Source organism: Panthera onca, chromosome F1 (genome assembly GCF_046562875.1).
Source record: "Panthera onca isolate mPanOnc1 chromosome F1, mPanOnc1 haplotype 2, whole genome shotgun sequence".
Taxonomy (NCBI): domain Eukaryota; kingdom Metazoa; phylum Chordata; class Mammalia; order Carnivora; family Felidae; genus Panthera; species Panthera onca.
In genome coordinates, this window is record NC_138355.1 from 17,672,185 (window position 1) to 17,697,137 (window position 24,953).

General features: G+C 37.3%; 1 protein-coding gene across 5 annotated transcripts in view; it reads left to right on the forward strand.

The window, feature by feature from the left end:
- The first annotated feature begins 203 nt into the window (after window positions 1–203).
- Window positions 204–24,953, forward strand: part of SUCO (SUN domain containing ossification factor) — a 91,580-nt gene continuing 66,830 nt past the window's right edge. For all 5 annotated transcript variants that reach the window (XR_009613408.3, XM_078440897.2, XM_060643538.3 and 2 more), the window contains exon 1: window positions 204–392. Coding sequence is in view for 4 of the 5 variants with exons in the window: in XM_078440897.2 (XP_078297023.1) it covers window positions 331–392 (62 nt within the window). In the remaining variant the exon portion in view is untranslated. The remainder of the gene's footprint in view (window positions 393–24,953) is intronic.

Here is a 24,953-nt window from a genome sequence, read left to right on the forward strand (position 1 = left end):
GAGGGAGAGCCGGGGCGGGCGGGGGGGATATGGGGCGGCAGTGGCGGCGGCGGCGGCTGCAGGAGGCGGGCGCGGACGAGCCGGCGGCTGCGGCAGCAGCGGCGGTCCCAGGAGTCCTCCTGTGAAGCGCCCCTGTCGGCGCCGCCGTGGGCCCCTCGGAGAGGGCGGCCAGTACGCGAGCCGCTGAGGAGCCGCTCCCCGAGCGCCGCAGCCCTAAGGACTCTCGGTCCCATCCTCGCGCTCCTGCTCCGGCTCCTCCATCTTGGCCTCGGCAGTGGCGGCTGCCGGGAGGATGTGCCGCCTTCTGGCAGGGGGAAGAAGGAGGAGAAGATGAAGAAGTACCGGCGGGCCTTGGCCCTGGTCTCCTGCCTGTCTCTGTGCTCCCTGATCTGGTGAGTTGCCGCGACGATATGGGAGTTTCCCGTGAGGGGCGAGGGGAGCAGCCCGGGTCACACCCCCCCCTCCCCCCCAATCGTCTTGGCTGTTAGGGTGCGGGTCTCCAAGGCCCTTACGGAGCGACACACGGATTACTTCGCGACTCTCCCGCTGGCCGGCCTGGCTGTGCTCTGGGAGATGTTCACGGTGTGTTTTAGAATGTGCAAAGTGGGGGAGAAAGGTGCCTGAGCAGAATGGACCACCTGAGTGCCTTTGTACTCAGTGACGGTGCCGCTGGGAGACGGTGGGGCGTTTGGGCAGTTCTCAGACAGACGCCAGGTAAGTTGCTCGGCTTTCCTGCCAGCCACTCGCCTTCGTAGTGTGAGAAGGGCAGAAAGCGTGTCGGATGTGGTGTGTTCCCGACGAGCGATTTTAAAACAACGTGATTGTCACGAGGGTGAGAGTAATGTACAAGCAGTAGTTTGGGCCGTTTCTTGCTGTCTTTGGCCTCGGGTGCACTTCGGGCTGCTGTTCTGGAAACTTTGGGGGACATTATGAAGCACTTTGTCAAGAGGTAGATGATGGAAAGCCGTTGGTTCAGTAGAGTGTCTTAGGTGTCGTGTGTACAGCAGTTTCTGCTGATGTCCCCTCGTAATGGGACGATAAGCCCTGTGTTTTGAAGGCGGGAAGGGTGCTTTGTTCCTGAAGTTTGTGGAGTTTCTGTTGATCCTTGGCGTATTGGGGCGTCTTTGAGGCGCGAAGAGCGTGTCAGTAAAAGGGTTGCTGTCATCGTACTGGGAAAAGACATTTCCCCCCTCCGACGGAATTTCTTCAGAGATGTGTGACGTTAGCTGACTGGAAAGATGCTTCTTCAGTCAGTGGTTTGCTGTTTATTATATTAAAGTCGAGATAAACTAAGTTCCTTGTGTCGTTTATTTCTGGAAAACACCAATAATGTCTTCATTTTTACCGGTGCCCAATGGATTCCAAAGATTCTGAAGTTGGAGAGTTGTTGCTCACATCAAAAAACAAATAAGAGGAAAAGGAAAGCCCTTGCCTGGCTGAGGAATTTTGATTGGAAGATTGATAGAAGTTTTACAGAATAAAACATTTGGCCTTTTGACTTTAATTCCAAACCCTTTTAACAGGAGCACTGTCCTTCCCTCTTTCTGCTTGTTAGTATCATGTTGGGTATGAAGAAGTGCACGCAGGAGATGAGTCCACTCACCGCATTTTAAGTTTAAATTTGCGGGTGAGATACCAAGCCCTTTTGCTCCTATCCACCTTTTCCTGGGGGCTGCTTGGTAGTGTATGGGTTATACCTCATTTCTTTCCTCTTTGTCCTTGATTTTGCCCATCTTTATACCATGTTATTCTTCGCCAGCACTTTTTGAAAAGGCTCCTAGGACAAAGGGTATGCTTTTCATTCAAGTTTAAAAATGTATCAGTATCTCTGATTTTTTTAAATTGAAACATATTTGACATGTAGCATTGTGTAAAGGTGTACGTTTGTATATTGTCATTTGATTGCCATTGTAGTGATAGTTACTACATTTATCCTGTCCTGTAAAATGATCATTTCTTTTTTGTGGTCAGAGTAGTTAAGACCTAGTCTCAGAGTAAGTTTAATGATTGTCATACAATATCATTGTCTACATGCACTATATCCCACACCAAATCTTCAGGACTTAGTTATCTGTTAGTTGCAAGTTTGTATCCTTAAACATGATTTTTTTTTCTTCAATTTTAATGGATGGTAGAGATGAGATCAAACATTACAATGTATTTTCTAAAGTCGCTTGTGTATTTAAATTAACCATGCTTCTGTTACTTGGTGTAACTTCTGGCTATCTTTTGTTTAGGCTTACTTAAGTATGGTTTCTCAGCTTTATTCATTAGCAGTAGTGAGAATATCATGACCTGTCAGGGGGGAAAAAAATCAGTCAGCTTAGTATTGAAAGTAGTAGTCATAAAGTTCTGTAAAGTGTGTTGACTCTCACAGTGAAGAATAGATGTTGAGGGTTTCAATAAAGAGTGAAAAGTTTAAGAAACTTTAGGTTAAGAAACAATTGAGGTAGTATATTTTGAGATTAGTTTGGACTGCCAACTTTAGGGATATTTTAATTATTCTTTACTGAAGCCATTAAAAGGGCATTGAAAAGAGGACATTTAGACTTGAGATTTTCTTGGTAGGGTGATGATGCGATTGGAGAAGAGCAGTGGTACATGGTAGCGATGGGCAGAGGGTATGTTGTCTTTGAGACATAATGAAATATTGAAATTATTGCACTGATTCAACTGAAGGTCTAATTCTTGCTACCATGTGGTCTGTATGTCATTTCCCAACATCTCTATTCCCCCTTTACCAGTAATAGATATGGTAAGCCATTGTGGTGTTCAACAGATGTTTACAGAAGAGTTAAGCTCCTCTTAGTAGCCATTTTTGTCTTCTTTGTCATTCATAAATTGTCTCAAATTCTGTGATTCGTTTCGTTTTTACATTGTATCGTTTTGTAATTTATGAATGCTGTGTGCTCATACTATAGTACTCTAGTTTCTAAGGTTCTCCTCCCTTCTCCAATATAACTGAATTTTGTTATCTCCTTGTTTATACTCTCACATTTTTATAGGTCTCGATTATGTCGCCCTTCTCCTTTTGTCTTTTCAGCCTGGAGTCCTAACCTTAGAGTACTTTCACAGGAAAGCCATCCTTCCATCTTACCATTCATTCTGGTTGCTCTTTTTTTACTTTTGCATATATTATGTGGTTCTTTATCAAGTACTACAGAGTATTTTAGGTATAAATGCACTGTACCTGCAGTACAGAGTTATAATGATAGCTGATATTTATTGTCCTCTATCTCTGTGTCTAGTTTATGATGTGTACTTTACACATTTTAGCACATTCACTCTTCACAGCAACCCTATGAGGTAAGTATTATTGTAAACCTCATTTTTCATTTTATAGTTAAGGAAGTAGGAAAGTTAAGTAATTTGGCAAAGTTTAGGAGCTTAGATTGGAATCCAGGCAGCCTGACTCGCGGTAGAGGATCCTGACTGTTGTCAAAGGTCAGAAGGCCTGTATTCCAGGTATGGCTCCATTGCTTACTAGATATGTGTCCTTACACATTGTATGTAATTTATTTGAACCTTAATTCGTATATCCTAAAAGTAGGAAAATAATTCATTCACGCCTCATGGGATTGTTAGAAGGATGAAATGAGATCATATGTATGACAGATCTTTATAAAATAGTAAGGGTATATTATCTATATATTTCATCATAAAATATTCAACAAAGATTTTTCTCATGCTCATTATGTATCATACATTGTTATGGGCATTGAAAACCTCAAAATAGGGTAACCAACTTAATCCTGGTTTTCTCAAAGTCCTATGTCCCAGGAATTCCCTGTATGATTTCCTACTGCTGCTGTGACAAGTTGTCAAAAATTTAGTGCCTTAAAACAGCATACATTTATTATCTTACAGTTCTGGGGTTAGAAGTCCAAATTAAGTCTTTTTTTTAATATTAAAATTTTTTTTTAATGTTTATTCATTTTTGACAGAGAGAGAGAGAGAGAGAGAGAATATGAGTGGGGTAGGGGCAGAGAGAGAGGGAGACACAGAATCCAAAGCAGGCTCCAGGCTCCGAACTGTCAGCACAGAACCCGACGCGGGGCTCGAAATTATGGACTGCTAGATCATGACCTGAGCTGAGGTCAGATGCTCAACCGACTGAGCCACCCAGGCACCCCAGAAGTCCAAAATAAGGCTTAACTGGGCTTAAGTCAAGGTGTCAACAGAGTTGGTTCCTTCTTAAGTCTTTGAGATAAAGAATCTGTTTCTTGGGGCGCCTGGGTGGCTCAGTGGGTTAAGCGTCCGACTTTGGTTCAGGTCATGATCTCACTATTTGTGAGTTTGAGGCCTGTGTTGGGCTCTGTGCTGACAGCTCAGAGCCTGGAGCCTGCTTCAGATTCTGTGTCTCCCTCTCTTCTCTGTTCTTCCTCTGCTCGTACTGTCTCTCTGTCTCTCAAAAATAAAGAATAAAAAAAATTAAAAAGAAAAGAAAAGAATCTGTTTCTCGAACCTTTTCAGCTTCCAGGGCTACCTGTGTTCTATGACTCCTTCCTCATATCATCCTAACCTCTAGCTTCAGTCCTCACATCTGTTGTGGACTGATCCTCCTGCCTCCTTTTTCAAGCATTTTTGTGATTACATTGGGCCCACCCAGACAATCCAGGATTATATCCCCATCTCAAAATCCTTAATTTAATCACATCTGCAAAGACTATTTTAGCACGTACAGTAACATATTCAGGGATTAGGACTGGAATATCTCTGGGAGGCATCTTGCAGCCTAATATACTGGGCCTGGCAAACTGAAGATTGATCATTGTCCTATAGGGGAAAAAGATTTAATCTGTGCTTTAAGCAGTGGATATTCAAAATTTTTTTAGTGTGCCCCTCTCCCAGTGAAACCATGTGCATGCACCTTTAATATGTGCTTGAATGTTTATAAGTTACATGCGTGTGCCAGTATGATATTAGTATAATAGAATACTAATAAGTTACATAAATTAGATGTTTAAAAAAGATGAGAAAAATGAACAATCTTAATATTTTCTGTTAATAGTACTTTTTTATTCTCAAGTAATAATTTCTGGTCAGAGCGTTGTGATTGACTGACTAGATTATTTTACATTGTGATGTGGTTGAAGAATAGCTTGTACTAGTTAAGAGTCTTAGCCCTGCAATTTGTTGGCTTGTACTTGTGTAGTTATTATCGTTGCAGTCTTTGCAGGAATTTTTTTAAAGCTACTTCTCCATGTTGTGAGAGTCAGTTTAGTTAAAACTAAATAATATAATCCCTAACTGTACTTAATTGGGCATATGTAAACACCAGTGCATCACAGTGTGTTGGAAGTAAACCCCACTGTTTGTGGAACTTCTGTTTTTTCCTTAGGTTTCTGACTACATAATCCTTGCTGCTATTGATGTGTGACCAGCTGACCTTCAGAACAAGTGTGAATCCTTATATTAAACTTAGTAAATCTTGATTAATTAAAAAAAACACTATTTTATAGAACCATTTTATGTTCACAGCAAAATTGAAATCGAGTAGAAGTTACAGAGATTTCCTATATACTCTGTCCCCACCCATGCATAGCCTCTTCCATTAATCAACATCCCTTACCAGAATGGTTTATTTTATTTTATTTTATTTTATTTTATTTTATTTTATTTTATTTTACTTATTATTTTAGAGAGAGTGTGTGTGTGTGAGCAAGGGAGAGGGGCACAGGGGGAGAGAGAGAGAGAGAGAGAGAGAGAGAAAGAGAGAGAAAGAGAGAGAGAAAGAATCTTAAGCAGGCTCCATGCTCAGCACAGAGCAGAACACAGGGCTCGATCCCACAACCCTGGGGGGTCATGACCTGAACCAAATTCAAGAGTCAGACACTTAACCAACTGAGCCACCTAGGCACCCCTGATTTATTTTTAAGACTAAAAAAAAAAAAAAAAAAAAAAAAATCTATTCTTGCACCCAATAGGATCTTCTTGGAGAAGTTCATATTTAGTGCTAATGAGAAAAATCTGACATTTTAACATGCATCTAACATATATAATAGTTACAAAAAATAGTTACAAAGGTCTTTAGGAACACCAAGGGTAGAATTTGTATTCTAGATATGGTTCTATCACTAGCTGTATGTCATTGGACAAGTTATTTCTGTGAGTCTCAGTTCACCTGTAAAAATGGTTTGCGAGATGGATAGTTCAAGATGGGAGTATTTTGTTTCAGGCAGAGGGAAGATTCCTACAGTATATGTGGGGCCAGATGGGAAGGGAAGCTAGGCCAGGTTTTGGTGGGATTTGATTATTGTGTAGATGAACTTACTGTTAAACTGGCTAAGAGGATGAGCCAGTGTAGTAATTTAAACAAGAGCAGGAGGTCAGATTGATCTTTTAATTAGATCGCTGTGGAGATAGAGTAGATTGGACGTGACAGACTGTGGAGACTGGGAGCCCTAATGTGGCAGTCACACTGGAGAGACTTGATAAATATTTAAATCAAGGTTGTCTGTTTCGGTGGCTTTTTTGGACTTAGTAGAAATATTTCTGAGTGTGTCATCCAGTTTTCATAGACTTTAGAGGTGATATTTCTTGGTTTGTGATTTTCTGTACCTCTTATCTTGCTTTTTCTCTGATAATTTTGCTGGTTTCTTGCTCATTTGTTAATATGCATAAGTGAGCAGAAATACAAGAAACAAGAAAAATATATAATCAGTTTTATCCTTTTTAGGATAATGATTACAAATACCCTTGAAAATCACAACTCTGTCTTTCATCTAGAGAAATTATTTTCTTGTTTTGTTTCTGTAACTTTTTTTTAAGACCATAAGTCTTTTCTGAATAAAATAATAAATATTCAAAATAAATAATAAAAACTCCCTGTTTAAATCATTTGATGACATTTTTTTTAATAGTCTTTCTTGCTTGTGACTCTAAGTAATGATACTCTATATCCTAAAGCTGCTAAGAGAATAGGTCTTAAAAATTATCACACACACACACACAAAATTGTAACTGTGTTTTGTGGGTGTACTTTGTGATGATCATATCACAGTCTATACAAATATTGAATCACTTACTATATTGTATACCTGAAGCAAACATAATATGATATGCCAGCTGTATCTCAATTTTTAAATAAGTCTCTCTTGTGGTAAACTTTGGGAAGTAAAGTTTATCTTTGCTCTGGGATATACATTCCAAAGAAAGTGTCTGGCACTTAAAAGAGGTATTGGGTTATTAAAAGCAGTGTCAGATCTTTTCAGACAAGTTTTTAGATGAATCCAGATTGCCTAAGGGAAAAAATCTGTGAAAGAAGATGTGACAGGGAGGCACAACACCTTTGTGTAAAACTCCAACACTTGTGTCCAATAAAAAATGGCAAATACTTTATTTATAATATCCTTTGAATTAGTTTTAAAAGAGATGGATGCATTTTATAACAACTTCTTTAGATTGTTAAATATTTGAGGATATATTGGAATGGATGCAGGTAGTTGAGTTGGCTGGCAGTGAAAACAAGCAAAAGATACACCTAACTTATCTTTGGACATTGGTTATTTCATTTTTCCATTGTTCATGAACTCCTAAATTATTCTTTCCCCTTTTTAACTGTCTGAATAGAGAAATAGGTCAATACATAGAGCTAACATTCTAGTGCACGTAATGAAAGGGGAGAGAACATTTTATAAAAAATTTTAGTGCTTTATTCTTTCAAGCCTTCTTCAAGTAGAAACATGTATGGGATACTTCAGTAGTTTATACATAACTGGAACTCTTTATTTGAAACATAATACGTTGCAGATTACACTTTAGTGCCAATTGTATGTTATTTGTTTTGTTTTTCAAGGCCATATTTTAAAGTAGTTTCAAAAAATAAAATTGTTCATGTTACAGAGAAATGAGAAATTACTTTTGAGTGTTTGCAGTATCAGAATGTTAATCCCTTGGGATAAACTTACTTCATAAATGCAAATTCTTTTGAAAGAAAGTTTGATTTTATTTTAGGACTTTATTTTGTAATGAATCATGGTTAAAATGGTTTTATACTTTACATAGAAGTAACTTTATACTTTACATAGAAATGTTTTATGGCTCATAGGTAATAAGCTAGTTTTGTATTTCTTGTTATAGGATATTTGTAATCTAACAGGAGAAAATATGTAAAGTGCTTAAAACAGTGGCTTGCTCATAGTAAGCACTGTTATAGGAGTTCTTATTATTCATTCTGTCTGGGTGCTTTGGTACAGTTAGAAGGGCAGAGGTGTCAGGGTTCAGAAATAGGAATCCATAAATTCATTCAAAGTGTTATTTGGTTACCAACAGTGTATATGGTGTGGTGGGGAATACTGAAGAGGCAGGAGACCTGAGCTCTGCCCTCGGGAGTTTACAAGCTGGTTGTCAAAATACACATACATACATACATACTAGTGTAGTGGAGAGGGAATAAAACTAACTTAGACCTCAGTTGTAATACTTTTTTGCATTATTAATAGTGAGTCTTTTTTGGGTGTTTATTTCTGTTCTAAGTGTTTAATATCCACTAACTTATTTTATCCTTATTACAACTCTTTTAAGATAGACACGCCATTTTAAACATGAAGAAAGAGAGGCACAAAAAAGTTAACCAACTTGCCCAAGTTCTCACAGCTCTTAAGCAATGAGCCAAAGCCTGAGTAGGCGGAGTCTGAGCCTGTGTTTTTACCACTACACCGTGCTGCAGGTAGTCTGGTAGATGGACTTAAGTAAGTTTCTCTACCTTTTCTTTGTGTGTTAGTTTTCTTATCTGAAAATGGGCTGACTGGATTGCCTCAACTAGGAATGGACATTAGAATTATTCATGAAGCTTGAAAAAAATACACATGCCTAGGATTCTTACCTTGGGGATTCTGTCTCAGTAGGTTTGGGATATTTTTGTTCATTCCAGTCATTATTGCTAGATTAGATGAATTCCGAGATTGTTTTGTACTTTTAACATTCTGAGATATCTGATTTGAACATTTGCGAACAATACATAAAGCTGAATTGTTCGGTTGGTGCTTAAAGAAGGGAAAAATTAGGCCTGGAGTTGTCAGGAAAGACTTGAGTTGGGTTTAAGAGAATATGATGTGTGGCTTATAAACTTTGCTTCTGTCAAATGTAGGTGGTTCATGAACTGAAATAAGAAGTACTCGTGCTGCTAATATGAATTATGGTCTTTTCCGTGTGTGTGTGTGTGTGTGTGTGTGTGTGTGTGTGTGTGTGTTGTGGGTAGATACTACTTAATTGTCAAGGAGAAAGAGAATAAATGAGATAATGTACTTGATATAGGTGGGCATGATAGTAAGCAGACAAACCTGAGTAGAAACTAAAAGCTATATTTCGGAGATTGTGATAGGTTTTACAAGCCAACCCAAGGAGTTTGACACTAAAGATTCAGCAAGAGAAATGGAGTTCCAAGAATGGTATTTCGACATCATTGTGCTAGATATATTTCAGAGAAGAGTGAGTTGGAGGGATGAATACTGAAAACAAGCAGTTAGAGTAATTGAAGTTTGTCACAACAAGGACTTGGTAGTAAAAATGAAGAGGGTGCATTGAGCAGAATTTTTGAGAAAGTAAATCATCTGGTTTGGTGGTAGATTGGCCATTGGCAGTGCAGTTTAGTAGAAATAGCATTGGTCTAGGATTCAGAAGAGAACTGGGTTTTAGTTTGCCTCTAACAAGCTCTTGTTCTTCAGTACCCCCTTTCTGTCATCCTTAGTGTCAAGAGATAAGTTTACTGAGGCTTCTATGTGGTGAGTTCTGTGCAGGATTCTGGTGGATAATACAAAGTAGCTGCTTTCTTAGAGCATACTGTAGTTGAGAGAATAAATGCTAGGATCTCAAATTACAAATCTGTGCAATAAAATTCAAAGAGAGAAGAAAAGTTATTTATTTATTTTTTTAAACTGGGGCAACGAGAATAATTGGACATGGTCAAAAAGAAATGGAAGAGTTGCAAAAGATTTGATAGGAGAAGGAACTGTTGAGACAGAGTGGAATAATCCAAGTGGAGACATTGTATAGGCACTTAAAAATGTAGACTTGAGTGCAGATAAGGTTTGGGCTGGAGCTGTCCTCATAGAGGGGATCATTTTTGAAACAGCACAGTTGACTAAACATGGAGTTCTGCAGATACTTAGAATAAAGAAAACTGCCAAGCAAAGTAAAGCTCCTCCTTTCTCTTTAGAGCTTTACTTTGAAATGAAAGATGGAAAGAGGTTTAAGGAGGTCATTCGAGTGGTCAGCAATATAAAATGTCTCAGATAAGGCTGAAAAGCTTGAAAACTAAGAAAAGGGTCTTGTTTTCAAAAGAGGGAAGTAATTGGTAAAAGTTTATGGGAGTGAAAATAAAAGACATTTGGAGAGGTGGTAGGCGTGAGTTCTCAACGCGTTTGTTTGGCAGCCAGGGAGAGATAGGCTAGAGTAGTCTCATGCTTGTATGCTTCACCCCATTCTACACAGAGCCACTAGATTCATCTTACTAACACACAACTTTGATTATGTTAGTCTCTTGCTAAAACATCTTTCAAAGGCTCCCGCTTTCCTGAAGAGTAAAACATTGAAATGTTAACCCTTACATGAAAGGCCTGAAGTCTGACCCAAATCTACTTTTGTAGTTTTATTTTTCACTGTTCTTAGATAGGCTTTCTGTTATAGCGTGGCTGACCTGTTAGCTTTGTAGTAATTTCTGTGGCAACTGTCTTTGTAGTTTTGAGTTGAAAATTAAGGTAGCAAAGGTATTGTGACTTGGTTTTATAGGCTAAATACATACCCGATGAAAGTTTCTTAAAATATATCATTATCAAGTACGTTTAGTATATGATTATTTTCAGCAGCTTTGAGGACAGTTGCATTGGCTGAATTTCTAATGGTATGTTAAGGTGTAAAAAGAGGACATACTATATTGTTTAATAAGTGCTATCCCATGCTGGATCCATGAAAGTACAGGCAATTTTAGTGAAACAGTCCTCTAATAGATTTTGATACATGGGATAATTAAGCTAAGAGAATACAAGACCAATCCTACATCAGAATGAAGATTAAAGATCAGAACTTTTGAAATTCAAAGGTTTGATGAGAAGCAAACATAGAGTTTTCTTCAGCTAAGCTCTATAGTTCCATGTGATATGATTGGAGATTGCTGCGGTAGCCAAATAGAATAAAAATTGGGAGGAGAAAGGGGCACACACAGTTTGACTTCTTCCTATCAGCAGGTAGACCTAGCAGAAGAGAAGCAACCTTAAAAGAACTCCCAAGCTGATAACAGATTAAGAAGAATATCTGTCTTTTAATACGTTGTAATTGAAAGAAAGTAGGAGGCTTATTAAGCAAAAGCACTGGAGGCCCAGTGATCTTTTGGTCTTTTTGGATTCTGATCAAAATGGCTTCTATAATATTTACCCATTGCCCACAAGTCTCCCTGTATTTAGAATTTCAAATTTCCGGGCAGTAATGTCCAAAAACCACAATTTTCACTGTTGCCTGAAAGTTAAGTTCTACTTTCCCACCTATTTGTTTCATAGGTATCTTTCCTGGAATGCCTTTTTGGTTTGTTTGTGAAGGAGGATGTGGGCAGGGCATTACTTTAACCACACTGCCATAATTGAATGGCTGGCACTATGTTTTCATACTAGGGATTAAATGCATACTTCTGTATTTAAGAAGCAATTCTTCATTGCCCAGTTCTGTTCTTTCTTTCACCATAAATTCTGTGATTACTGGGCTCTCTCCCTTTTCTAAGCTCTTATCAAAAGCTGTTCCAATCCACGGTCAAAGGAAGAGCTCAGTAGATTGCTGTGCTGAGAACAAGGCAGTAAGTTCTCTGTCCTGAGGTGCTCGGTGTCATGTGAGGAATAGAAATGTAAACAGTTAATTTCAGTTCAGGGCTGTAGAAAGTGCTCAGACAGAGATACGCCAAAGGGTTGTGGCCAAACCCTAGATTGACGAAGGCACGAACGTGTCCTAATCCAATCCCTAACTTGTTCCTGCCCCCAGAAAAGAGAATAAGAATTTAGTCAGGTTTTGGATGGTGAGGAGTGGGCGAAGGGGCTGAACAGTATTAGAAGAGGGAGCAGCATGAGCCAGAGACTTGGAAGCATGAGGCAGCATGGCATGTGTTCAAGGAACAACTACTAGTAGTTCTGTATCACTGAAGCATGATGTGGGAGGCAAGGAGTGGCAGAAAGTATGAAGCTGAAGACTTAGGCAATAGAAGAATTTTAGATATTTAAAAATAAGCAGGGAAGCTTGAATTTTGTCATGGAGAGTCAATAAAAGATCTTAAGCAGGAGAACAGTAGTCTGACAACTTAGTGTTAGGTTCTTGGCATTCTGAAGGGTTGATTTGCAGAGGTGGTTAAGATCGGAGTTAGGGAACTCTGTTAGGAGGTTGCTCTAAGTAAGACATGAGGGCTTGAGCTAAAGGCAGTCATAACGGATGGAGGAATGGATTATAGAAATTTGAGGTAAAATTAACTGGAGATAGTGGAGTCAGGGTGAAGGAAAAGGAGTAGTATAGATGTTTTTCAGGTTTTTTTTTTTTAATGTTTATTTATTTTGAGAGAGAGAGAGAGAGTGCACATGAGTAGGAGAGGGGCAGAGAGAGTGAGAGAATCCCAAACAAGCTCCACATTCAGCACAGAGCCTGGTGTGGGTCTCATTGCCACGACTGCAAGATCATAACCTGAGCTGAAATCAAAGGTCAGATGCTCAAGTCGACTGAGCCACCCAGGCACCCCTGTTTTTCAGGTTCCTAACTTGAGAACTGGGTGGATAGCAGTATCACATGATGAAATTAAGGATATATGAAGGGGAGATTTGGAAGAGGAAGATTTTTGTGTTCAAGTTTGGATTTAGTTGTTTTGGAGATGTCTTGGAACATGAAGGGGGAGAGATTCAATTTTTAAATGAAGTTAATTTTTTTGCAACATTAATATAGGCATCATTGAAGGGTTTTTAAGAAAAGGACCAGTTTGAAGAAGATAATAAGGGCTCAAGATAAAAGTAGCCATTAGCCAAAAACTATGAGAGTAAATGCAATATCCCTAGAAATGAAGTAGAGTATAAAGGGAAGAGTGAGAACGGAACCCTGGAAGCACCAGACTTTAATCTGTAGTCAGCAGAAGCAGCATATCAGCAGTCTTCAGAGAGGGATGAGAAGCAGACATGTGTAATTTGACAAACCAGAGGAGAAGAGGGTTTCAATGGAAGCAGCAGAGAAATCAAAAAAGGTAAATTCTGCTGCTACCATACTCATTTCAGTAGTTTAATGAAGGCAGAAACTAGAATTCACCTGGCCGAGGGCTAAGTAGAAGGTAAAGAAATTGAGACTACAAGTATAAACGACTCTGGAATTTGATAAGTAAAAGAAGATAGATAGGACAGGAGCACAATAGCTGATAACAGTAGCTAACATTTGAGTGCATATTTTATGCCAGGCTAAGCATAGCACATGCATCATTTAATTTTCCTCGTAATAACTCCATTTTAGAGTATCAGTATTGAGGCACGCAGGTTGTATAATTTGCCAAAGAACATACAACTAATAAATGGAGGACCTGGGAATAACACTTGGGGATCTTGACTCTTAAGTCCATGTCCTAGTCACTGTGCTGCAAAACTTCATATTTATCTCCTGTTGGCAAGAGAAGTAAACATTATTCCTCTTTTGGGATAGTTCTTATATTTTTGTTATGCTATAACTGACCTTGACTAATACCATCAATTGTTGAGTGAATAGATTGTTATCTCACTTTTCTTTTATCTGTTGACCAGAGAATATGAAATATGAAATACAGCAGTAAAGAAAGATGATAGGCTTTGGAGAGGGAGAAATCGAGATTTGCAGTGACAAATTGAATAACTTTGGGCAGCTTAACTGCTGAGCTTTAGCTTCTTTATTTGTAAAAATTAGACTACTACTTTCACCTAAAAGTCTGAACAAACAACAAAACAAAACAAAACCCAGGGATGCTTGCGTGGCTCAGTCACTTGAGTATCTGACTCTTGATTTTTGCTCAGGTCATGATTCCAGGATCGTGAGATTGAGCCTCACATCAGTCTCCGCACTGAGTGTGGAGCCTGCTTAAGATTCTCTCTCTCTCTCTCTCTCTCTCTCTCTCTCTCTCCCTCCCTCCCTCCCTCTCCTGCCCCTCGCCTGCCCCATTCACGCATACACGCTCTCATAAATAAATAAACAAATGCATGAGTTTTTTCTCGAGACATCAGGTGCTTAGGATTGGATTGCTTATACTCTGTTTATACAGAGTTCTGCATGGATCCCTTTTTTACTCTATTTTACATGATTACTCCTTCAGTTTCATTCCTCTTTCCCCCCATTTTAGCCATTTACCTTAGAGTATATATGATGTCTTTCCAGTCAGCCTTCATGTATTTGATATGTTTTCTTCCAAAATAGTCTTGTTTTGCTTGTATATTATAAAATTCACACAGATTTTGGTATGGTATGATACCAAATGGTATGGTATGATGCTGTTAATCTCATTCTTTTTTCTACTTGTCCTTTAACACTTTTATTTTTACTTGCTTTAGTTCTTAGAGTCATCATTAAAATGAATTCTAAGTAGTTAATGTTGTGGCAGATGTCCTCAGGAAAGCCTGTTACCATTCATTCATTGTGCATTTTGTGTGTAGACTTCTAAAGAGAGACTATATATCAACAAATGCATTTAGGAGTATTCTGTTCCAGTTGCCTGTCTTTTGTTATCCTAGTACTGTAGTCTAATTAAAGTGGTTTTGTAATAAATTTAATTATCTGGCAGGGTGAACCACATGTCTTTGCTTTTTTTGTTAATTTAGCTATTCTTGGGCCAGTTGTTTTCCATATCATATTTAGAGCAATAGGATCCTCACGTATTTTGATAGGAGTCATATTTGAGTGATGAATTACTATCTTTACATTGCTGTCCCCAGCATTCCATTTATGGACATATTGGATCCTCATGTATTTATGATCATTACTAGAGTTAAACATTTTTATCTGTAAATGATTGTGTATTTTCTTCAGTTAATTTCTAAATTGTTTTATAATATTTGTTCTTGCTAATAGCTTATTTTCTGTTTGGTTTTTGCTGGGAGGAAAATACAGACTTTTTTGTTTCTTAAATTTTTAAAAAAAGGGTATTGAGAGAGAGAGAGAGAGCACACTTGTGTGTGAGCTAAGGAGGGGCAGAGAGAGAGGGAGAGAATCCCAAGCAGGCTCCACACTGTGAGCATGGAGCCTAATGCAGGGCTCAAACTCATGAAGTGTGGGCTCATGACTTGAGCTGAAATCAAGAGTCAGACACTTAACCAACTGAGCCACCCAAGTGCCCCTGTTTCTTAAATTTTTAAGTTAAGATAATTTACATTGAAATGCACATATATTATGTGAAATTCACATAATTTATAGTGAAATGCACATATATTAACTCTGTATATAGTTGGATCAGTTTTGACAAATCCAGATATTAGTGTAACTCGCACCCCATCAAAATGTAGAACATTTGTGTCACCTCAGAATGTTCTCCATGTCCTTTTCTAGCGAATCAGCTGAAGCAACCAGTGATTTGATTTCTGTCACTGTGGATTAGTTTTGCTAATTCTGGAACTTCATCTACATGGAGTTACACAGTATGTTCTTGTGTCTGGCTTCTTTCACTCAGCAAGCATAATGTTTCCAAGATTTATCCATGTTGTTTCATTAATCAGTAACTCTTAGATTTTTATTAGGAGTGCATTGTATTAATATACTACAGTTTGTTTATTTCACTGCTTTTGGACATCTGGGCTGATTCCAGTTTTTGGCTATTAGAAATAAAAGCTACTGGGGACATTTTTGTATAATGCTTTTTGTGGATGTAGTTTTCATTTCTCTTGAAGTACCTAAAAGTGGAATTGCAAGTGCTGAAACAGATGGGTATCGTATGCTTCTGGAAAGACACAACATCACTTATTATGGAGGATTCTGGCCTGGAATACATAACCTGAATCTGGTCATGAAGAAACATCAGACAAACCTCAAATAAGGACCCTATTATTTAAAAATAAAAGGATTGTGTTCATCAAAAATGTCAGTGCCACATAAGGTAAAGGCCAAGAACTATTCCAGGGTAAAGGAGACTCTGAAGACACATGATAAGTGCAGGACATGATCCTAGACTCAATTCTGTACTTCGGTGTAATACAGGGGAAATGCTATAAGGACATTATTAGATTAATTGACACAATTGCAAATATGGATGATAGGTTAAAGTATTATGTCAATGTAACATTTGTTGAAATTAACAACTGCACTGTGTTTATGTAAGAGAATATCCTTATTCTGTGGAAATACATACTAAGGTATTTAGAGATAAATTACATGGAGAGAAAGAAAGGAGAGTGTGGGAAGGAGGTTGTGAGAGTATGCCATGAGCAAGTGACAAATGATGGAAGAAATGGGGCAAAATGTTACCAATAGTTTGATATGGGTAATGAGTTTGTGGATGTTCTTTGTACTGTGCTGACAATTCTTTGGAAGCCTTGAAATTATTTCCAAGTAAAAAGTGAAAAAAAAAAAAAAGAAGAAGAAAACAACCCTGGGTTGGGATTTTTCCCTTTCCTATGTGCAGTATTGGTTTATCCACTCAAATTTCCTTAATTATCATTAGTTTATTACAATTATTACTTTGTGCCAATTTTGCTGTTTTTCTAGAAATATCTATTTCTTGTAAATTTTAAAATATATAGGTATTTATATAGTTTGTAATATTTTACAGTTTAAAAAATCTGTTTTGTCTGTGGTATTTCATGTTTTTGTGCCATGTTAATTCACATCACCAACTCTCCTTGATTGGTTTTGCCAGAAATTCATCTTTCTAACATTTTCTTCAAAGAACTAAGTTTTGTTTTTCTTAATCTTTGCCTTTGGTCTTTATTTCATTGATTTCTGTCCTTATAGCCTTCTTTCTTTCTTTTTTTTTTTTTTTGTAATTTTTTTTTTTCCGATTTACATTATTATCTCTTTGAGTTGAAAGATTAGCTCTTGTTTTGAAACTAGCTCTTCTTTGGAAATAAAGTTTTCCTGCCGTTGTCTTATCTGCATCCCACCAATTTGTCTTATCTGCATCTCATCCTACCAATAGTAGTCCTCCACTATAATATTTCCTAAAGTTTCTCATTGTTTCCTCTTTAATGGAAGGATGATTCTGCTGCATAATTTTTGTTTCCAGGCTTAGGATGTTGTTGGGAATCTTTTTGTTACTTCAAAAATTGTTGCAGGGTAGTTGGAGAGTATAGTTTATTAGATCTTCAGCCTTTGGAATTTGAGTCTTCTTTTGAAGTTTTAGTGTATGGTTAGTATTTGGGAGATATCCCATGTGTGCTTGAAAAAGAATGTTTATTTTGTATTTGTTATAAAGTTATATATATTTGGTCAAGCTTGTTTCTTATATATAATGTAAATCTCATGTTTTCTTAGATTTTGTCCGTGTATTATTTTGTAAGAGATAATTTAAAATAGGCTACCATAATTTTTGATTATTCTGTTTCCACATGCAGGTTTGGGGGTTTTATATATTTCAAAATGATATTTTTGGGTGCATATATGTTTATAATCATTGTATCTTTTTACTAAAATAAATAATAAATCTGTTAGTGACATGTTTATCAATTTAATTCAGTTTTGTCTGCTTTGTTTTTTTTTTTAATGTTTTCTCAATGTATCTTTACTGAAATTTTTAATGAGTTGAAAATTATACCTAACATTTTCTAATAAGCTTCTGTATCTAACATAATATCTGGTATGTATTGGTAGTCTTAAGTGCTTATATAGTTTCTTCAGTATAACTCAGAGGGAAACGACATGAACTCATTTGAAAGTTTAATAGACTTCAGTTTAGTTTTGTCCTTACCTCTGCAATTATTAGGCTTGGCTCATTTGCATATTAGCATATTCTTTATTGCACATTAATGTGTCCTGGAATTCATTATTACATTATTTTGCTAGATTTCTTTGATAAGATTATAAAAAGTAATTGTAAAGGTAGCTAGTTCAGTATTTCTAAACTAGGCAGTTGTAAAACAAGCTTCAAGGCTTAATTTAGTTGCTGTATCCTACAGAAAAAAATTCCTGAGTCCTCCACCTGTTCCCTTTGTTAAGAGTTAATTGATGTTCCTTTACCCTAACATTTAAATCTTAACAATTGGTTTTTGAAATGTATAGTTGTAACATACCCTTGAAAATAGTACAGTGCCTGGCAGCATTAAACTGTAGGTTCCCACTGCAAGAAAAACTTCACCCACTGCATATTCAGGTTGAATCTGTCCATTAAGAAAAGACTATGTACTGTCATCTGGATGCAGACATTCATTCCTTCTGTATTGTGGTACTTTTTTTTTTTTAATCTATAACCATTAAGACCATATCTAAAAGAGCTTTTGTGGAAATTATAGGCAAATAACAAATATTTGTCATTAAAATAGATGGATATATGTTTAATCTATTAATATATGGTCAGCCTATTTTTGAGAGTGAACAAAAAAAGATACACATATTAATGATGTAAATAAGAAACTAAAATGGAGTGCTCAACAATTTGTAATGTTTCTGTTGCTTTTGAGCTCTATACAGCTTATAATTTATGCATATGATTTTTGTCCACTTTGAAGAATTTTATTCTGGCAACTATACCCAGGCAGGTATTACAATAATATATGTTGCAAATAGATACAACATTGAATTATTTTTTTCTTCCTGTTTAAAAGTGGGCAGAATTCCGAAACTTGTTCTCATGGGAATTTAAAGACATCAAATCGTAGAAAGGAGTGCAATAGGCAGGCACCTGTTGCCTAGCTTCAATAATGATCAATCTCTTGTCATTCTTGTTTTATTTCTCTCTGCTCCACTTCTTAAAATAGCTTTTTCAGGGGCATAATTGGTATACAATATACTACATAAATTGGACAATTTGATACCTTTTGGTATATGTATACATCCATGAAACTCTCACCAAAAGCAACTTAGCAAACATATCCTTTACCCTCAGGAATTTTCTCATGTCCCTTTGTAATCCCTGCCTTCTGGCCTCCTTCCTGCAGGCAGCCACTGATTTGCATTCTGTAGCTGTAGTTTAGTTTGCATTTTTTGTATTATATAAATGCATTATATTTTGTATTATATAAATTCCATTGTATAAATGGAATCATGCATTATATACTTTTTTTTTTGGTTTGACTTCTTTCACAGAAAATAATTATTTGGAGAGTTGTCCAGGATGTTGTGTTTCAGATTAATATCTTTTTATTGCTGAATAGTATTACATTACATGTCTGTAGTATAAATTGTTTATCTTTGTACCTGTTCATGGATATTTGAGGTTGTTTTTTTTCCCCCAGTTCTTGACTATTACAAATAGAGCTGCTGTGACCTTTTGTGTCTTTCTCTTGAGTGAATACTTAAGGGTGGAATGGCTGGATTATTTGGGTCTGTTTCACTTTTAAGGCAGTGCCAAATTGTTTTCCAAAGTGGTTGTACCGTTTTAGATTCCCACCATATAAGAGTGCTTCTATATTGTTTGCAACACTTAGTATGTTCAGTCTCTTAAATGTTAAGCCATTTTATTAGGTATGTAGTGGTATCTCATTGTGGTTTTGATTTGCATTTCTCTAAGAATAACGATGATGTTAAGCATCTTTCACGTGTTTATTTGCCATTCCTAGGTTTCCTTTGGTGATATGACTATCAAAATCTTTTGCCTGTTTTTTAAAAATTTGGTTGTTTCTTAATTGAGTTTTGAGAGTTCTTTACACTGGATACAAATTCTTTATCAAGTATATGCTTTGTAAATATTGTTTCCTAGTCTGTAACTTGCCTTCTCATTTCATAAGTGTGTTTTACAGAAGTTTTTAATTTTGATGGTCAGTTTATCAATTACTTCTTTCATGGATTGTGCTTATTTTTTTTTTTTTTTAATTTTTTTTTAACGTTTATTTTATTTTTGAGACAGAGAGAGCAAAGCATGAATGGGGGAGGGTCAGAGAGAGGGAGACACAGAATCGGAAACAGGCTCCAGGCTCTGAGCTGTCAGCACAGAGCCCGACGCGGGGCTCGAACTCACGGACCGAGAGATCATGACCTGGGCCGAAGTCGGCCGCTTAACCGACTGAGCCACCCAGGCGCCCCAAGATTGTGCTTATTTTTAAGAGAAACTTATATTTTGGAATTATTCTAAATTTATAGACAATATGCAAAGGTAGTACAGAGAGTTAACCACATACACTTCACCTAGCTTCCCTGAATATTAACATCACATGTAATCATGTTACATTTGTCAAAAGAAATTAGTACAGCACATGGACCATGCTTTTTACATCACACATAAAAGTTCTTTGCCTAGCAATTTTTTGTGGGGAGGATCAAGTAGTGGAATAGTATTAAACTAAAATGTTCTACAATTGTACTTATAAATACTTCAATAAAAGCGAACACATTTTTTTGAAGGCAGTTGTGTGGAGGTATTTCCATATGCAGGATGCCAGCCTAATTGCACACTGATTTAAATTCCTCAGTGTAATTCTGTTCATGTTGGTTAGAACCCAGCATTTAGGGGCGCCTGGGTGACTCAGTCCATTAAACATCTACTTCGGCTCAGGTCATAATCTCACAGTCGGTGAATTTGAGCCCATGTCGGGCTCCACACGGGCAGTGCAGAGCCTGCTTGGGATGTTCTCTCCCCCTCTCTCTAGCCCATTGTGAGCACGCTCTCTCTCTCTCCCTCTCTCTCTCCCTCTCTCTCTCCCTCTCTCTCTTTCAGAATAAATAAACCTAACAAAAAAAGAACCCACCATTTAACAACATAATCAAGTGAACTGACCAAGAAATCATGTGCAGATAGATAAAAAATCTCCAAAGTGTTTTTTTGACAATTTTTTAAAGTTTATTTGAGAGAGAGAGAGGGGGAGAGAGAGAGAGAGAGAGAGAGAGAGAGAGAGAGAGAGAGAGAGAAGCAAGCATGGGAGGGGCAGAGAGAGGGAGAGAGAGAGAATCCCAAGCACTGTCAGCATAGAGCCAGCCCAACACAGGGCTTGAACTTACAAACTGTAAGATCATGACCTGAACCGAAATCAAGAGTTGGATGCTTAACAGGCTGAACCATTCAGGTACCCCAAAGGGTTTTTTTTTTAATTAACTATTTATTCAAGGTTATAGAACTTAGAGGATAGGATAAATTTTGAGTGTCAAAGACATTTTGTAATAATTTTATATCTGATCAGCTGTGGGCAAGAGATGAAAGAACATGTTAGGGATAGTTCAAAAGTAAAAATTAACATTCTACATCAGTTTGTTATTGTCACTGAACCATGTTCCAACCCCAAAATACCTGTTTTTATTCTCTTAGAATTAAAATATTTTTTGTTTTAGTAAGCATAATGCCTAATATTGTGTTTACTATGTGCTGTCACAGTTCTAAGGGCTTTAAGCTAACTCATCAAATCCTTATAACAGTCCCCTCAAATAGGTAATACTATTTTGAGGAAATAGGCACAGAGAAATAAATGTTTATTTAATGAGCTTGTCCAAGATCATACAGGCTGTGTGACTCTGGACCTCATTCTTTTAACCATTATGCTAGGCCAACTAGCGAATTGTCACAGTCCAATGTATCTTGTAATATTATGCACCTCTGCACATCTTTGCTGTATACCTCCATTATCATGACCTCCTGAAGGAATGGAAAGATTTCCATTACTACATCCCTTCTATGAAATTTTATTTTTTTTTCTCCACTAATAGTTATAATGAGTATTAAATTCAACATTGGTGGTCATGACTTGAAACCTTGCCTGTAACTTATAGTAGTAATTGTAATTTTACACCATAACATAACTGATGTAGTGGAGATCTTTCAATCTATTGCTCTATCTATCTATCTATCTATCAAGGCTATGACTTTTTTAGGCCCTTTACCAGGAAGTTATTTTTTAAGTTCATTTTATTTATTTTGAGAAAGAGTGCAAACATGAGCAGGGTAGGAGCAGAGGGGGTGGGGAGAGAATCCCAAGCTGGCTCCACAGTGTCAACACAGAGCCCGAAGCGAGGCTTGATCTCACGAACCTTGAGATCATGACCTGAGCCAAAATCAAGAGTTGGATGCTTAACTGACTGAGCTGCCCCCGGAAGTACTTTAATAAAAGAAGGTCCATGAAAGATAGCCACACACACACTAGGCATGTTCTTAACAGGAATGCTATCCCAACTTAAATTTTATTTCTATTATTTTTCACCTCCCATCAGACCCTAATAATTATTCGCTGAAGTCCAGAGCTTTTGAATTCTTTGATGTTTAAAGGTCTTGAGGAAATTATGTGGCAATTTCAGCTCTTAAATAAAATTTTAAAAATTAGGTCATTCTAACTATCAGCTGAAATTTGATCTCATTTTGGTTTTGACTAAATTTTTATGAAATTTGTTGATTGATTTAATGGTTCCTGTAAGTTTTTCTTCATGTTTTAAGTTTTGGAGAATAGTACTAATCTTTGGTAATTTGGTCCCCTGTTTGCAAAACTTTTTTTTTTTTTAATGTACAGTTACTTGTATAGATAAAACTGATTTGTTATATTTCTTAGTTCTTGAGAAGCTGTTTGGGTTTGTGTGTGTGTGTGTGTGTGTGTGTGTGTGTGTGTAGTTCTCTGTTAAAGATAACCTAAAGCTAGAGAACACAAAGCTAGATTTGGGGTATTTTTACCCCTCCCACCCTCACCCTCAAAATTCCTACCCAGAAAATGATTTGTTTTCCATAAGAATATTCTACATATTCAGTGTATATGTGTGTGTGTGTGTATATATATGTATGTATATATGTATACATACATACACACACACACACACATACATATGTGTATGTATATATACACACACACACGTATACGTGTGTGTGTGTATATATATATATATATATGTGAACATATTCATACACATATTTTTAGTTGAAAATGGTTTTTAAAAAGTTTGGAAGAAGAAATCACTTGAGTATTTATTGACTATTTGCCATATGCCTTTGCTAGGTTTTCTAAGTATATTGATTGGTTGTATCATTTAGATTAGAACATCAACTACATGTAAAAGGAAATGACAGTTTGATTGGCAGAACATTTGTGATACTACCATAATGATAAGATAATAAGTACATAAAGTTACCAAAAAAATTCCTTTTCCAAGTTTGCGTAAAGAAAAATTTTAAATTTAAAATCTGCTTAACGTAAGTTTTCTTTTAAAGATGATTTTTCGGTGGGGCGCCTGGGTGGCGCAGTCGGTTAAGCGTCCGACTTCAGCCAGGTCACGATCTCGCGGTCCGTGAGTTCGAGCCCCGCCGTCAGGCTCTGGGCTGATGGCTCGGAGCCTGGAGCCTGTTTCCGATTCTGTGTCTCCCTCTCTCTCTGCCCCTCCCCCGTTCATGCTCTGTCTCTCTCTGTCCAAAAAATAAATAAAAAACGTTGAAAAAAAAATTAAAAAAAAAAATAAAGATGATTTTTCGGGGCGCCTGGGTGGCTCAGTCGGTTAAGCGTCCGACTTCGGCTCAGGTCATGATCTCGTGGTTCGTGAGTTCAAGCCCCGCGTCAGGCTCTGCTGATGGCTCAGAGCCTGGAGCCTGTTTCAGATTCTGTGTCTCCCTCTCTCTCTGCCCCTCCCCCATTCATGCTCTGTCTCTCTCTGTCTCAAAAATAAATAAAGGTTAAAAAAAAAATTAAAAAAAAACAGATGATTTTTCAGCCATGTAGATTCTACTTTGGTTGATTTTGTTATAGATTTACTGTTTTTAATCCTTTAAACATTTTTCTTGCTCAAGATGTCAGATGGTCATTTTTCTTTGAAAAGCATGCACACACACATACTTTATAACTACTGGTACTTGTGACTAGTAAGGCTTTCAGACTGGATGTTAGTATTTTCTGTAAGCATAATAACTAGCATGTATGATACTCTTGTTTCACTAAAGTGTGTAAAGCTTGGTATCCTAAATGGCACTCAAATGTGATTTTTGTTTAATCATACAGTTAATACCTTTCTTTATGAATGGCAAATCCATGCCACATTGGTAGGGAGAAGCTGACAAAAAAGGATAAATATCCTCTTAGTCTCCAGACTCTCTTTTTTTGAGTTTATGTGTGTGATGAAGTGGTGGGTGGATGAGTTTGGGGAGTGGTAGTGGTGAGGTGACATGGTGATGGGAGAGGAATAAAAAATGACTGAATTTCCCTCTGGTGTGTGCTACAAAACAGTTCTCCACAGACCTTTCATTCATTTAACAAATATTTATTAAGCACCTTATATTTGCAAGTTTTGGCTTTGTGGGGTGAGGTTAAAGTGGTTAGGAATTGGTTCTCAAGGAATTTATGTTTTAAATGTTTATTTTTGAGAGAGAAAGAGTGCTCATGTGTTTGCGCTCAAGTGGGGGAGGGGCATAGAGAAGGAGAGAGAATCTCAAGCAGGCTTAGAGCTGTCAGCGCAGAGCCCTACTCAGGGCTCAGTCTTACCAACTGTAAGATCACATGACCTGAGCAAAAATCAATGCTTAACTGACTGAGCCATCCAGGCACCCTTTATGTTTCTATTTAATTACAAACTGTCTGCCAGTTACATAAATCTGTAGTTAAGATTTTCAAAGACCTGTCAGGTATGCTGTCAGTTTCATCCTCTGAAAGAAGGTTCTTCTAAGAGTTTCTCATTACCTCCAATTTAGACAGATTGCCCTCTGTTCTCTGTGTATAGCTGTCATCCTATGATTTCTATTTCCAGTCACCCTGGGGATTCCCTTTCCCCCTCTAATCTCAGTACCATATTGTTGTAACCATTGTGGTTTCACAGACATCTAGTTTCCTCAAATTAAAATCTTCTTGACTATTCTTAACTGTTTATATAAACTTTAGAGTCAGCCTGTCTCCTTAAAAACATCTTTAGCTCTTAAATATCTTTCAAATCTTCTGTATATACTAACTTGAATC